The 15632-nt window shown below is 42.2% G+C and overlaps 1 protein-coding gene across 2 annotated transcripts; it reads right to left on the reverse strand.

Annotated features, from left to right (window-relative positions):
* Nucleotides 1–3608: 3608 nt before the first annotated feature.
* CDCA4 (cell division cycle associated 4) lies at nucleotides 3609–14690 on the reverse strand. Of its 2 annotated transcripts, none has more exons than XM_069018453.1 (4): nucleotides 14583–14690; nucleotides 11014–11094; nucleotides 8880–9157; nucleotides 3609–8720 (listed from the first exon to the last, which is right to left on the reverse strand). In XM_069018453.1, exons 3-4 carry the CDS (start codon nucleotides 8880–8882, stop codon nucleotides 7965–7967), a joined length of 759 nt encoding a protein of 252 aa, XP_068874554.1. In that variant the 5' UTR covers nucleotides 8883–9157; nucleotides 11014–11094; nucleotides 14583–14690; the 3' UTR covers nucleotides 3609–7964. The 2 variants fall into 2 exon arrangements, with proteins under 2 accessions (XP_068874554.1, XP_068874553.1); XM_069018452.1 differs by lacking the exon at nucleotides 8880–9157 and adding an exon at nucleotides 11835–11893.
* Between the last annotated feature and the right edge of the window lie 942 nt (nucleotides 14691–15632).

Below are 15632 nucleotides of genomic sequence, written 5' to 3' on the forward strand. Positions count from 1 at the left end.
GCATTTGCGTAATCAAGTTACATTGGCACGAGTGTTTGTACAAACCAGATTTCAAAATCTGACATTGAAGTATTTGCGAAGATTGATTTTGAGCTTTTGTGGAACCCTGCCATGGGTTGGTTACCTGATGCATCCCCAAAAACCTGCTTGATCTAAACCCATCTCTGAAAGAGCCAATCTCTAGGACAGTAAAACCAAACAAAACTCAAGGACATTTGCACAGATAGGTTCCTACACTGAAGGTGAGCACAGACCAAGTTCACACACAAGGTTCCATGTCAATCTCATAAATACTAAGGAAACATTTGCAATTGTCTGGTGGAGATACACTACAACTTCGATGAAAGGTGAGATGCTTTTTGTGATTATTCAGCAAAGGAATAAACCCTCAGGTCCAACAGATTTTTTTAAACCCTCAGGTCCAACAGATTTTAACCCTTGTGTCTCCTGATGGGCACTTGTGAAGGGGTAGGAGTGTCCAAGGCCTGACCCAAATGCAGGGGTGAACGGAGTGAGACAGAAAGCCAGAGCTGACCCCTGCGGGTCCCTCACTGAGGGCAAAGGGACCGTCTCTCCAGGCCACATCTCTCCTGCAGCATGGTGCCCCCCATTCCTCAGCCGCAGCTGTGCTCTGACCTCACTGCTGGGGGTCACGGAGCACAGAAGGGGAGTGAGTGCTGCCGTGAGAAGCACTAATGAATCCTTTTTGACACGCTGCCGGAGCTCTGTCACCTCCCCGAATGGCTGAGGGGTGACACCCCGACCCTCATGGTCCATCTGCTGCACCAAGTCTAAGTGCAGGACCAGTGTCAGCACTGAGGGGGGGGAGTGGACCAAACATCTCCCCCATACCCCTTCCCTTCCCACCACACCCTGTGGCTTAAGTGGAGGAGTAACTCTGAGATGTTCAGGATTCTTCTGTCTGCTAAAGTCAGCCAGACAACCAGGAGTATTGCACCAGGACCGACCCCTGCCATATGCTCGGGATTGTCTCCAAGGAATAGACACAGGATAGGCGTACAAAGGTAGCTGGTGCAGAAGGGACAGATCGGGAATCATTATGTCTAATATGGAATATAAAGGGGTAGTTTAACTAGTAGTACCACCAAGGTGTCCTCATAGCTTGAGCAAAGACTAGGCTTTGCAGAGTTGACCCCCGCTGGCCAAAAGTCTGTGACCTCTGGGCAGCCCTGCAGCACAAGTACAGTCCTGGACAATTCTCCCCCTCTACAGCTCAAGGCAATCCTTGAGGATCTGGTACAGCCATTGTCCTCCAGTCCAGAAGACCTCCCAGAAAGACACCAACACTGGTCAGCCTGCTCTCCTCACTCTTTCTTAAGTGATTAACCTAAAGTGGTCAGCTGTTCTGTAACCAATTTTTGTTCTGTGCAATAGAAAAGGGTGAATGTGCCTTCTATAGCAGGTGTTTCTAGAAAGGTCGGTTGTTTCAAGCATGCTCTGACAAAAGCTACAGAAAAAAAGAACCTGGAGTTGTTTAAATGCATGCATCAGAACTTTGGATTAATGGCTTAACTCTTGAAGAAGTTAATAGAAATGACAAAAAATTTGGTGATTATTTGCAAAGGGTTTGGTCACTTTTTTGCTTGTGTTAACAGTGGGATTCACATAAAAGGACTGGAACCTTGTTTAGCTTGGCAATAGTTAATGTCTCATGTTCTAGAGGAGCCATGCTTGTCTCACATGGTGAAGATTTCAGTGGGCTGAGCTCACATGTAAGGTCTTTCTTGAAAAAAAAATTCCTTTTAAAGGCCCTTATGTTCTCAAATGAGGTCATGTTCTAGGAGTCTAATGCTCTCCCATTTTGACTTGAACTAAGTTTGAGGCAAAAAGAGGATTGCATATGATTTTTTAATGATTTAAACATGTCCTTTCAGTATGACTATACTCACTGCAGCAGGCCAGAATGCCATTCTCACGAGCAGCATATTTGATTTTACAGCAAATTTCACATAAACCAGGAAAAAATGCAACCCCCAAGCCAATCTCTATATAACTAATCTGAAAGGAACGCTGGAGGTTTGCTACTTCTTCTTACCTTCATACTAGGCATCTGTTCAAAAACACAGTTCCAGGAACACAGGAACTAATGAAGACTGCTTTCCTATGGATTTATGCCTGTGATTAATTACCTCTGCATCCAAGGTAGGAGCTCTAATTGAAGCTGGTCTCATGCCTGGAAACTTATGTCTCTCCCTTATCTGGATTACTGGATATCGGTACAGAATGCTGTTTTCTTCTGATATCTCCACACTTAGAAAAATTCTAAAAATGTAGTGACTGTGAGATCTGCCAGATTTGATTGAAATGAATTAGCTGTTCTAAAGGTGAATGGCAGAATGATCCTGTATTGCTGTACTTCCATAGGGAAGTGAGAAAGTGCACACTGCACTAAAGCCTGGTTAGTTTTACCACCTCTGTTTGGTGGTAAAGCCTATGCTTACTCAAGTTTTTTAGAAAAAGCCATGACACAAGATGGTTATTACAAAACCTAACAACACCTTGTTGACTTTTCTCAGAGTAGGAAATCAGCCATTGTTCTCTTTTGTCAAAAGAACCACAATTTACAAGTAAAAGCACTTTCACTCTATACCTTTCAAACAAAGCAGAGACACAAAAGCAAACGATGGTACTGAGCTTCAATTTGAACAATTAACCATTCAACAACTTTGTCTTAAACTTCAGTCAGCTCACTGGACACAAAATAATCCCAACACCCAGTACTTTTCATACCTAGCCTTTTTCTCAGATTTTAAACACAGAGAAGTTAATTTGTTACAAGTACTGGGGTTTTTTTCCTTTAAGTACTAAACTCCTTTGGTTTTTGAGTTTCTTTCTTATCAACATACCTGCTCTTCCCTTTGGAAGTCCTGTTTTGTAAGCTTCCACAACCCCAGGCTGAAGTTGCATTACTTTTTCTTGATTTCCTCTCCAAATCTTGTCTGTAAATGGAACATGAAAAATAGTATATGCAGTTCCTTTGCTACAGCATTTTACTACTGCAGTACATACTTGAACTTCCCACAAGCTCCTGGGGACTTCCAAATACAGCACACGTGGGGATACAATTTCTGTTCAGTTCTGGTTTTGCAAGAAGTCGTGTAATCACCTGGATCTTCAATTACTCTTCCCTAAGAAGATGACAGGTGAAATTACTGAGATGGTTTCCTGGCAATGCAAAACGGCCTCTAGCATTAGGTTTTCCTGCTGACATGTTTGTCATGCATGAACATCTACCACAATAATTCTTCAGGTCATAAAGCACTCATTTTGGGGGAATGTTGGTTAAGCAAATGAATAATTGTTGGGTTTTTTTTAAGAAAGAGCTACCATACAAACTTATGAAAAGCATGTCAGGTAATGAAATTTTAGTATTTTTCACTAGCTTTTTTTTTTTTAAAAAGGCATTACAAACATCTAAAATAAGCCTCTTTCCTGACAAATTATTCAATGGAATTTCACCTCTCCATGAAAACTCCTTGGAAAAAAGTAGGAAAACGTATCTCAACTGTCAGCTTTGCAAGACACACCAAAAGAAGTTCAATCCTTGCAAAAGCTTGTGTTTGATAAGCCAGATTAACACAAACACGTGTGTTTCCAAGATGTTTATTTCATTTCTTTGAAACTTGGTGGCTTTGTACTCTTAGTACTAGTCACAGAGCGTGAAATCACTCATTTAAGAACTGATGAGCAAGCAAAATTTGTCATCATCAGTCATGGGTTTTTTTTGCATATGGGACTATACGTCCTGGCTCTGAGACACGAGCATACTTTCACTTTGAATAGAAGTAATTTTTGAAAGCATTTTTATTTGTCTTATCATAGATGTCAGAAAACAAATGTGTTGGGTTTTTTTCATTCTAGCTTTTGACAGTTTGTTTACTTATAAGGGAATATGGAATAAGTTGCAGGACTGTAAAGCATTCATACAAATCAATATTTTGAGACACAAAAAATCCATAATGGTTAGGTAATTACAATGTTAAACTATACTCTCAGTCAATTTACAATAATGCCTTTTAAAATGCTTACAAAAGCAGCCCAGACATATCCGAGACTTTAAAAAAAGTCTAAGGACAGCTTTGAAAACAGGTAATTCCTGGTGAGTCTGCAGGCTCAGCTCATGTGTGAATCCCTAACCTGCTCCAGGGCTAAAACCCTTCACTGCTGCACCTCCAAGGCAGCCTGGTCAGGAAAGGTGCTTTTTCATTCAAAGACCTGATTCTCTCTTCATTGACCAAATTTGTCCTTTAGGCAAATATAGCTACATTCATAGAGACAGGTGATGTCTTTTGCTAGACAAACTCCCAGAGCTGCAGCAGAGAGAGGGGGTTAAAAGATGCCAACAAGCACCATACAGAGAAGCAATACGCAGACAAGCCATTGTTATGGCAGCCTGGATCCTTGTACTTCTTGCCTTTGCTGAATGCTTGAGCTGCAGAAACTCTGATTTTCTGGCAAGGAAAAAGGAGAAATAAAGCCACAGGCACAGAGGCAGAAGGGAACAGATACTCAATGTTACCTGCAAAGGAAGCAGATTGGATATTAGCTATGTGCTTGACAAAGCTTTATTTTGTGCAAACCAACAGCCCAGTGCTACCAGGCAGACCAACAGCCTTGTTTCACACACGGCATTGATGCCGTGCAAGCTCCATCCCTCTTCCCTAGGAGCACAAGAGAAAAAAGGCTGCTAGGAGTGGCAGCAGAATCTGTCAGAAGCCTTTCCTAATTTAAGAGGCTGTTTTGTTTTTTTTTTAATTTCCCATTTACATGTAGAAATTTTAAAAATCCCCACCAGCAAGTATCATCTCTCACCATTTGTAGTAACAGCTCACTAATTCAGAATTCACAGTCTTACAGGCACCTTTTCATTTCTGATGTGTCTCATTACCTTAGAGGATCACATAGAGGGGGAACTTATTGTATTAACCTTTAAGTGATGCATATTTAACCAATACCTCTTTGGACTAGCAAAGAAATGACATTGGCATTTAGAAAATAAAGCCTTCTTTTTATTATTCTTCTTTTTTTTTTTTTTTTTTATTTACCAGGGAAGCAAAGCATGAGAAGCTGAATTAGACTGAGACACATTATTAAAGCAATAGGGAGACAAGCTAATTTTACAGACTGGTCTCTGCAAAGTAAGACCACTTGTAGGTACACATCAGTTCTGCATGGTGACTGTGCAAGTTTCAGCAATACCCATTCTTACATCTGCTGAGCCAAGATATCAGGCTTGTAAAAGCACATAAGATTTGGCATAAGTTTTAAGAATGTAATAAAACAGGATATATATTTCTGTTTAAATGCTTAACTCCACAAATGCCTACTTACCTAACACCTTTCCTGTTAAGCCAAGTAGTCTCTATAAATTGTTTTAACTAGGCACAGCTTCCTCAGTAAAGGAATGCACACAGCTAGATGCTTTGTACAGTAATATAGAGTTATAAATACACACATGTGCATTTGATAGTTTAACAAATGAACAAATTATACTGATTCCTATCTGTAACATGCAGACTGATGCACACTAAGGAGGTGGGGAAGAGCATTTTTAAAATAACTGAACATGAAATTGCTCATTTAATGAAAATGGAGAGTGTGGGGGCAGAGGGGAACACCCACAATTGCTCAAACCTGTGGGTTTTCAACACAGTTCAGAGCAGTTTTGGGAAAGTTTCCCAGAGGAACAGAAGATATTTAGTTATTCCTATCAATGCTGATGCTTTATAAAACTCTGAAACTGCCTGTTTTATCCTTAGGCATCTGCTGTCCAGTTCAGTGGTTCACACACAGAAAAACATCAAGAAAAATTACCTGCAGATTTGTAATTTTTGAAGGAATCTCTGATACTACAAACACTACCACATAAGCCAGGTTTATTTCACTGTGAGATATGACAGTTTTTATCTATATTTGGATCCTCCTGAATCAGCATTTATTACTGCAATACCCATGAGTGATCTCTCAATTAAGACACGTAGCACTGGCTTCTCTTTAGTCCAGCTATATCCTGCAGACTGAACTTGCAAGTGCCTATATGCTATTTTGTCCTTTAACATGAAGTTATTAAGTGAGAAAGCAAAGCTTAACTACTACAGCAACTACAAGTTATCTTATGCCAAGTGTAATACAAAGAAACATTTTCAAATTCACTGAAGACTCACACTAAGTGAGTGGTTTCATAAGATGGAGCCAATAACTGTTGAGTTTGCAAAATTTAGCAAAATTATATGATCTTTCCTCAAAGCAGATGATTCTAAAGCACATAAGCTCAGTGGTCTCCTTATTCTTGAAGTGATACTCAAATGTTCTCAACACCCCCTTGGCACCCCCACCTCCAATCCCCTTTCCAGGTTTGAGAATCTGCATCCTACGTAAGGTCACTCATGGGAAGGCAGAGCCTGTCAGACACAGCAGGGTTCTCTTTTCATGTTCAGCAACTTGCTTGGTTCAGATCTACAGAAAACAACCACGTTACTGACAGATGTCTTCCCTTGGCACAGCCATGGCCAACACATTCCAGAAACCAATCCGTATTTTCCCCCTTCCCTACTCCCTGCTAGCTTGGAGCTTTTCCCCAGTAGCAGCTTCTGATGGTAAACATTTGTTATAATAAAATCATAGGCTATACTCTAATTATCCCTTTCCCCCAAAAAAGTTTCCTAGGAAGAAGCTTAGTTATATACACTCTAAACCGAATGTGCTGGAAGAAAAGACCACCATCCCATGTTGTATTACATTTTTTGTTACTTAAAAAAAGCCAAGAGGAAACCCTTGGTAAGAGTGGAGCATATTAATTATGACAAGACATCATGACATACCAACCAGTGAGATTTAAAGGCCGCTAATAACACTTTTTGTAGTAATTAGTGCAAGATAGTTATCCCATAAAAACAAATATTTGATGGTAGACTTCAATGATAAACAATTCACTTGATGACATTTACATATAAATACACATAAATAAAAACCTACATCATTTAGGTTTGTAGTTAACTAAAAGTATGGTCTGAAATGAATTAAATGTAATTGTATATAGCTGGATCAAAGCTCTTCCTATAATGATACTCAAGTATGTGGGGTATGAAAAGCATAAATGTACAATTCTCAATTTAGTAAAGTACTACTCTATAAAACAGAATAATGAAAACAGCTCTTACATTTTAATGCCAAGTATAAAATTGTATATTTACATTTACATACACTTTACTGAACTACATTGGGTAGCTCATGGTAAAAAAACATCCCTTTTTGAAAATCTTGCAAAAAATATATCAACTGCAGATACGATCAAAAGTTACTAAGTTAGCAGCTGACATAACATCTGTAGTAAAAAATATATTTTAGGAAAATACCTGGAAAAATCTAAACACCAATAAACACTTTAAAACTATTTTTGAAGTAAAAATTGTAGCAAAACCCAAAAAAGCTAGCAAGGATAACAAGAACTATTGCATACTGCTCTTTAAGAGCCATGTAGCGACTTAAAACAGAAGCAGCAGGTATGGTAGTTTTGTGGTGTAACAAAGTGGAAACCAGAGGAAAATAGGAAACCAGTTATCCAACTTCCGTCTGTTATTTCCATTTTTACGGGAGAAGTATAATAATATGAGAGAATCCCTCTCCCTGAGGATATCCTCCATCAAAGGCTAAAACAAATTGGTAAAAGGAACCCAATTTCAAGAGCCTTGGACCCCAAACGTAGAAACATTTACCGTATGTACTTACAGTTCAGTGGATGATAAATCAGATTATTACACTACAACTTGCAGGTTAACTTTAAGAGTTAACACTATTTTGCAATATGAAGTGCTTCTTAATTTATATATAATATAGAGATATTTGTAAAATACTTGTGCAGATGTGATAGAACAAACTATGGAAATTGCTTTCTCAAGTTTTTTCTTCCTATTAACAGATCTTTACCTCCTACACAAGGAGGTTCAGGATTCAACAAGGATTTCCACAATATGATCAAGGTCATTAAGATCAGATTTACAATTAGAGTTAGAAGCTGTATTTGTTGGAGAAGAAAATGTTTCAAGACTATCACAGTGTCCCATTTTTGTGTTGCTCATCATGCCTGTTAACATAGTATCAAGATCATAGTAAGAATTGTCAACTTCTGAAAACAGATCCTCAACAGAATTAGGACTTTTGTTCTCCAGTGTCTCAAATATTTGATCTAAAGATTTTTGAAAGTTTCCTTTATTTTCTTGTGGATTCTCCATTTCCCACATATTGCTCTGCAGGTTTCTTGGTGCTTGCACTGAAGAGGCTGTTGACATAGTTTCTGAACTATCTTGTGCTTGGTCACTCTCAAAGTCTTTACTGAAAGTTCCATAGCCTGGAACATGCTTTCCCTCAGCTTGATCCCGAGATGAACGACAGAGGATATCTGTTGAAACAAGACGATCCAGGGATGCCTGTCCTGTACTCTGTGTATTTATCATCTGCCAAGTCCCATCTTGAGTCATTTCCTCTTGGATCTGCCGTACCGTGTTGGCTATAAGTACCGAACGACAAAGGTTGGGTTCAACCAGCATGTGACACAGCTGAAGTTTAACCAAGGACATGTCTAAAAGTGACTGCCGCTGGAGATTATACGAAGGAATAGCCTTAATACCAGCCAGAGTCCCTTCAATATCTTCTTCACCATCAAAACATTTTCTCTTTAATCCTCGCACAAACATCGTGTCCTGTTAAAAAAACCAAACAAATAAAAAAAAATCGTGTAGAACACAAACAGCTCAAGAAGAAGGGGGGAAAAAGAAAGAGACTAAAAAACAGAACAGCAAACTTTCATCTTTTATTAAAAAGCAAATTCTTTTAAAATAGAAACATCAGAATTGTCATACCATGTTCTAGAATGGCCAGTGTGGTACAACAGGGGTCAGGAACATATGGACCGAGTCCCAAAGGCGACATTCGGGAACCAGGGGTGAGCAGGTCCACAAGGCATGGCATCGGAGAGAGGCAGGGGCTCCCAGCTCCTGGCTCCCATTAAGCTCCACACTTGATGGAAGTCAGGAGCCGCTGCCTCGCACAGAAGCAAACATCTCACCGGCTGTATTTCACCTACTGGAGAGGCAGTTTCTCCTCGCTCCTCCCGAGTTTCTACTGGCATGCTTAACCTCTAATTTTGGAAATAAAAATACAACCTGGCACACCATCTTTAAAAGATTTGACCCCTCCAGAACATTAACATGCCTAACAGAGTAATACAAAAAAAAAAAAAACCCATGGGCAGCATATGTGAAAAGATTAGCTTATTTTGGCTACAAAGAGAGTAATATCTAGATTTGTTCCATGTAACTTGAGACATTCAGCAGAGGTGCCCAAAGCAGTCCTTCCAGTTCCCCTCCTTGAGTGAGTAAGCAAACTGCGTAATTCCAATAAGAACTGGGCAAGTCCAGTAAGGATAGTCACAGTCATCCTCTGTATGGGCTTCTGTACTGCTTTCCCAGCTGACTGTAAGAGCAAAATTCCTGTATTCCTAGTGTAGGTTCACCAGCTAAAAATACACAGGGTGCATGCAGGCTTCTCAGTATTCACACCTAAAATCCCTTGCTGAATTTTCCAAGGGGTGCCTCTCAAGTACCAGCCTCAGCTCTTCTTCTGAATTGCACTAATTTTGACAACAGTGCCCCATGCAAATATTGCAGCTGGTCCCTTGAAATACAAAGTAACTTTTAAAAAATGCAATATATATCACTTCTTTTAGTCTCATAAGAATTAGGCTGCAAATGAAAGCTAGTACCTGATCTTCACATTTATGCTTCTTCTTTATTTCCCTTCTAAGTGTTCTGTCCCTAGAATTCCTGTTTGCCCAATATTTGGGAATTTTTTTTCAAGGTAGTGACTGACCCAAACAAAACAGTCTCAACTAAAAGCTGATAAATCCAAAATACTATTGCAGTGTCTTTCTGTATCATTTCCAATTTTCCTTGATAAGTCCTAAACTCTGCCTTGCTTTTCTGGTTGCTACGGTACATTCTACATATTTTCAAGGAATTCTCTCTCAGCTTTTTCAGAGACACTAAAAATCCACCAAAGGGCAACAACAGTGTTCCTTTTAAAATACATTACACGCTTATCTACTGTGAAAACCTGGGGATAGCACAATAGCTAGATAAACACTTGGTCTGACTCTGTACAAGACTTGTTACATTGCTGTATGGATCCATGAAATAACCTTCTTTGGGATTTGCTGACTCTTAAAAGATTTCTTTCCACTGAAGGTACAAAACTCCTTAGAAATCATAATGTGCACAGACTACAATATAGAATGAACTTGGTCTTGTGGTCATTTTTCATAACTTCTTAAAAGCTATCCATGGATTAGCAATGTATGAAATACTCTGGATGTTTCTTCTAAAATTATATCCTGAAACTTAACACATTTGCACTACTCTTGTTAAATACAACACACAGTGTTGCTTGATACTTCCTTTTCCAAATTTTAGACATTCCTGCAAACTTCCTATCAGAGGATATCCCATTTAATTTTTTCTACATTTGTATGTACAGCAATTTCTGAACACACCCTCCCCCCATGCAAAACAACCTCTAGAAACATCTTTTGGGACTGCGTACAAACTACATATGATTACATCATCGAACATTAAACACTGTGCAGAGTTTGAAGCTTCTTTTATTTCAACTTACATTCTTGTGATGAGTAATTAAAACTTCAATTGAACGTTAACCTGGTTTTCATATATCTATAATTTGGCATTCAAATGCCTTCTAAGGCACACCAACAGAACAGAACACAGGAGAAAACTTGAAAACCTCAATACATCACACACACTTGGGTACCTAGAAGCAGAGGAAAAACATTTATGGATTCTTAAAGGTAAACCCTTCACAGCATTCACTGGATTTTTTCTAAAACTTGCTTTCAATTAGTATCTTACATCATAAAGCCACTTCTTTGTCATCACAAAGTACCAGGTTACAGTTTCATTTAAGAAGCAAAAGGTGACTTACCAGGAATTGTGTTTGATGCAGTCCTTCCTCTTCTCCCATGCTACTGAGCAAGAGTCCATACAGTAAAAGTGAGAGCACCACCTACCAAGCACAGGGAAGCAGGATGTCAGGCAGGGACAGGAGATGCAGAACAAAATAGTTTTGCTTCAGTATCTCTGTCCTGTGTGATGTGAGCATCATTCCCACAAACATGAATAGTGCTATTAAACCCAGTGCACATTTAGAGCACAAATGTGATTTGCCCAACAATACCCCCAAAATATGCAGCAGAAGCAAAATGCCAGTTTAATTCCAAGTCCTAGGCTATTGTCCTGACCTTTGGACCAGCCTCTCCCTTATGCCTTACACCACTGCCATTTATAGAGCAAACAAAAATCTTTCATATGAGCATTAAAGATTAGGCACGCACAAACAAAAGGTAATGAAAGCAAGTCTTCCTTACTTTTATTACAAAACTATAGTTTTCACCTTTGTTGTACAAACCCATGTGTATCTCTGTAGCATCTAGAGAAAATGAGCTGGCACAAACACAAAACTGAAACATAGCAAAACATGAGAGAATTTTCCTTTACCGTCACAGAAACTTTATGACCAAGATTCACTTTGCAAGATGACAATAACGAAAGTAATGACAATAATTAAACTGCTTTAACTATAAAGGCTGAGTTTTTAAAACACATCTAAAGCATAGCAAGATTTGATATATCAAATACAACTTCCCGTCACATGCAACAATTCCCTTAACTACTGAAACTAGAAAGAATGCTATTCCAACAGGCTACAGAAACTTTTATAATAAAGTATGGAAACAATTCAGATACTTTTCTAGGCATGTCTGTGCAGTACAAGAGAGTTCCGTGTCTGCAACTGAAGTGCATACCTAGAAAAGAAAGAAGTAAAGAGGATGCACATGGACATCTGTTCTATTTTCTGTTTTGTGTAGTAATAAACAATTTTTCAAGATTGCTTGCTCTCAAATGTGGGGTGGAAGAAGAAAGCTGACAAAGGACTTGGGGGTGGGAGTGCAGAAAACATATTTTTCCTCAAGAAGCTCCATACTCGTTAAAATACCACAATGGAAAAAACCCCACCTTTAACATTCTTAAGCCAAAATCTTTTGACTTGATCCCAGATATTCAAACTAAATGATGTTATGTCATGGAAACTGTATTTCAACCAATTCATAGTCTCATTTTCTTTTATGGACTGAGCTCACAGCAACTTTAAAAACAGTATCTTAAGGCATCTGAACTGCAACTTCAGTCAGACACCGTATCAAGTCAATAAACTATTTCTTATTTCTGGCAAACACTTTATAACGCTATAAAATTTCAGAAGTTTTTGCTCCCCAGGTATACTTTCAAAACATTCAATAAACGAAAAGTGATCTCTTTGAAAGCCTGTGTCTGGTAACTATTTGAATCCCAAAATTTCTACTTTATTGCAGGGTAGGTGACAAGGGCATAAACCTAATTTTAAAAAACCCAACCAAGCAAAACCCACCAAACATCCCCCCTCCCCCCCACAACCAATAACTACAGGTAAAGATGGTGCAATCATGAGAAAACCAAACTGGAATCTTTTCTGATGCTATTTAGTATATCTGACAATTTTAGAGGGAGAGGCTGTGGCTGTTTGCCTCCCAAAATAGTAGACAATACAGGAGGTGACTGTTTCCATGAGTTCTTGGTAAAAGAGCCATTATCACATCCACAAACTAAAAGACTGGGGATGCTGGCAGACCAGTCCAGTCTGTAGTCCATTTACATACTACAGAAGGAAAGTTTTCTCATGCAATATAATAATGTGTAAAACCTGCTGCATGTGATTCCAAGTTCTTCCCTAGGGCAATAACCAAACCACGTGGACCTCTGTTAATATAAACTTGAAGAATATGTCCATCGAAGCAGTCACTTCTTTGGATTCTATAAACTGGCATTATGTGTGCCTCAGAAACCAAGTTCTCAGTAAAAACATATTAACTTCATAGTTATTATCATATGCAGTTAAAACCTTGCACACAAATGACCTCCCACAGACTTCTCTGCATTATCTCCAATAAGCACTCATCTCAAGAGAATGCTAAATTTGAAACTTAATTAATTAAAATCTAAGTACCTTTTCCTATTGATTTACATATTAACATAATCAGAAAGGCATTAGCCATTGTGTAAAACCTTTTGAGAGAAAGACTGCTGCTGCTTCAGTCAAGATGTTCAAAATCCCCCGATAATTTCAAGCAGCATCTTTCTCTGTCCAAGAGGCAGTATCTGGACTAGCTACATCATCTCCTTTCTTCCACTGCTACCCCAGTGTCATGAGCCCAAACTTTGTGTGTTCAACTAACCTGCTGTTTGAAACAGCGATACAAAAAAAATGCTGTCAAGGAGACAACAGCTAGCTGCAGCAAAATGTACTAGGAAAAAGCAATTTTGTGGATTTTTTTTAAATAATAGCATAGTGTTATATAATTTGTTACAAGTTTTGCTTTTAGGATAGGCAAATTCCTCATCTGCTTTACAAATAAGGTGCTGGAAATTTGATCCAATTCGTATTAGACCATCAACTTAAGACATTCCAGGTTCACTCTCTATTCACACTCATATAGCGATACGCTGCCAAAGATACAGTTAAGTACTTAGGGGAAAAAGCTGCTTCCCATTAGTTGGGGTAACAGAGAAGATACGGAATTTCAGCAGTGTTTATCTTTAGGAGAAAGCAGACAAGACCTACCTAGGCCAGTGCTGGAGGTTCAGTGAAGCACAGCACTGCTTTTTGTGCAGCCGTAAGTACAGTGATGATGGTTAACAGGGGAAGGCAGGAAGGGGCCATATCCCCCCTCTGCCACTCTAATCCTTCTCCACTCCAACACTGGCTTTTCTAAGAACCGTGGGAACAAACCAAAGCTCTGTGTAATAGCGGAGAAAAAGACTGAAAGAGAGCTACTCCTCTTTTAGACATGCACGTGTGCCCATATGGTGGTGTCGAGGTACAAGGTGGGATGCGGACACAGCAGAGGGCTGGTAAAGCCAGAAACATCGCTATTCGGACTGGAACAAAGGCCCCTATAAAGCACTGAGGTCTGCCCACCCCCGGGGCGTAGGGAGCTGGCAGGCACCTCTCCGGCACTCGAGAGATTCGGGAAGCGGTTCCAGCTAGGAAAGGGTTCCCGGGGAAGGGCAGGCTCGGCGGCTGGGGCAGGAGCTCGTGAAAACGCAGACGGGGCCCAGGAGCGCTGAACGCGGGGGGGGCCCGCAGAGCCGGGGGGAGAGGCGGGACCGGGGCGGGGAGCGAGGGGGAGCTCCCCGGCGGTGGGAGGGCAGCGGGGTGCCCAGGGGAGGCGCGGACGATGAGGGAGCGCGGCTGCGGAAGGCACCGAGCAGAGGAGGAGTACGGAATGGGCCCCCTTGTCCAGCCCGCCCCGGCCCCCTCAGCGCTCCCAGCGGTTACTTATCGCCCCGCGCTCCCGCCGCCATTTTGAATCGACTCCGTCCCCTCCACGGGTTCCGCCGGCACCGACTTCCCGCGGATCCGACCCAGCCCAGCCCGACCCAGCCCACCGTACTCACCGCCTTGCCGCTGCTGTCGCCGGCGCTCACCCGCGCAGAAACCCCGCTCCGCTCCCGCCTCACCGCCCGCTCCGCGCCTGAGGGACGGGCGGGGCCAACCGGCCCCGCCTCCCCCCGCCCGCCATCTTATTGTCAAACCCCACAAAGGGACCCGCGGTCGCCGGGGGCGGGCCTTCCCGGAGACCACGCCCACCATGGAGCGACGGCGGCTGCTATTGGCTACCGCCAAGCTGTGAAGGCGCCTCTCGCCGCTGCGATTGGCCACGGCGCCCTTCTGTCCCGCCCCCGGGCTCCGCCCCTGGAGGCTGTGGGGTTGCCATGGCTGCCGGGCCCTTCCCCTCTGCCCTGAGAGGCTGAGGGAGGCGGGGGTGGGGGCGAGGCGGGGCCGCCCCGATTTCAAACCGCAGCCAAGGCCCCGCGGCGCGTCTGGGCTCCCGGCCACGGGTTCCGGCGGGAACAGGTTCAGACCTGGCTGCACTGCAGCCCGCGGGGAGCCGTGGCGGGGGAGGGGAAGGGGAGTCTTGGCCGTCCTGGCCCGGGCGCTCCCCGCCGTCAGGCGCCCCTTGCCTCAGGGCTGTGAGCCCCGGCGCTGCGCCCCGCGGGGGTGACAGGAGGCCTCAGGACTCCATTAGCAAGGCCTGTGGCATTTCCTGTTCGGGCCCGGCCGCCCAGCCCCGGGTCTCGCAGTCAGAGCGAGGAACCCGCGTCCTTGGGGCGGGGGTCTCACACCCCGCAGGGAGCCGCTGTCTGAACACGAGTCAGCAGTGTGTGCCCAGGTGGGCAAGAAGACCAGTGGCATCCTGGCCTCTGTCAGGAATAGTGAGGCCAGCAGGACCAGAGAAGTGGCCATTCCCTTGTACTGGGCATGGGTGAGGCCACACCTCGATGCTGTATCCAGTTCTGGTCCCCTCAATTCAGGAAGGGCGTTGAGGTGCTAGAGTGTATCCAGAGAAGGGTAACAGCTGGGGAAGGGTCTGGAGCACAAGTTTTATGAGAGACAGCTGAGGCACCTGGGGGTGTTTAGCCTGGAGAAGAGGAGGCTCAGGGGGG

The sequence above is a fragment of the Aphelocoma coerulescens genome, chromosome 5 (genome assembly GCF_041296385.1).
Source record: "Aphelocoma coerulescens isolate FSJ_1873_10779 chromosome 5, UR_Acoe_1.0, whole genome shotgun sequence".
In the NCBI taxonomy this organism is placed as follows: Eukaryota; Metazoa; Chordata; class Aves; order Passeriformes; family Corvidae; genus Aphelocoma; species Aphelocoma coerulescens.

Bases quoted from the DNA above. Each gene is read 5' to 3' on its own strand.
- CDCA4 (XM_069018452.1), bottom strand. From the start codon at position 11,891: ATGCACTTCAGTTGCAGACACGGAACTCTCTTGTACTGCACAGACATG. The intron at 11,095-11,834 runs GTATCTGAATTG...TGTGCTTGGTAG, and splicing joins GCACAGACATGCCTAGAAAA to GTGGTGCTCTCACTTTTACT. The intron at 8,721-11,013 runs GTAAGTCACCTT...TTTTTTTAACAG, and splicing joins TGCATCAAACACAATTCCTG to GACACGATGTTTGTGCGAGG.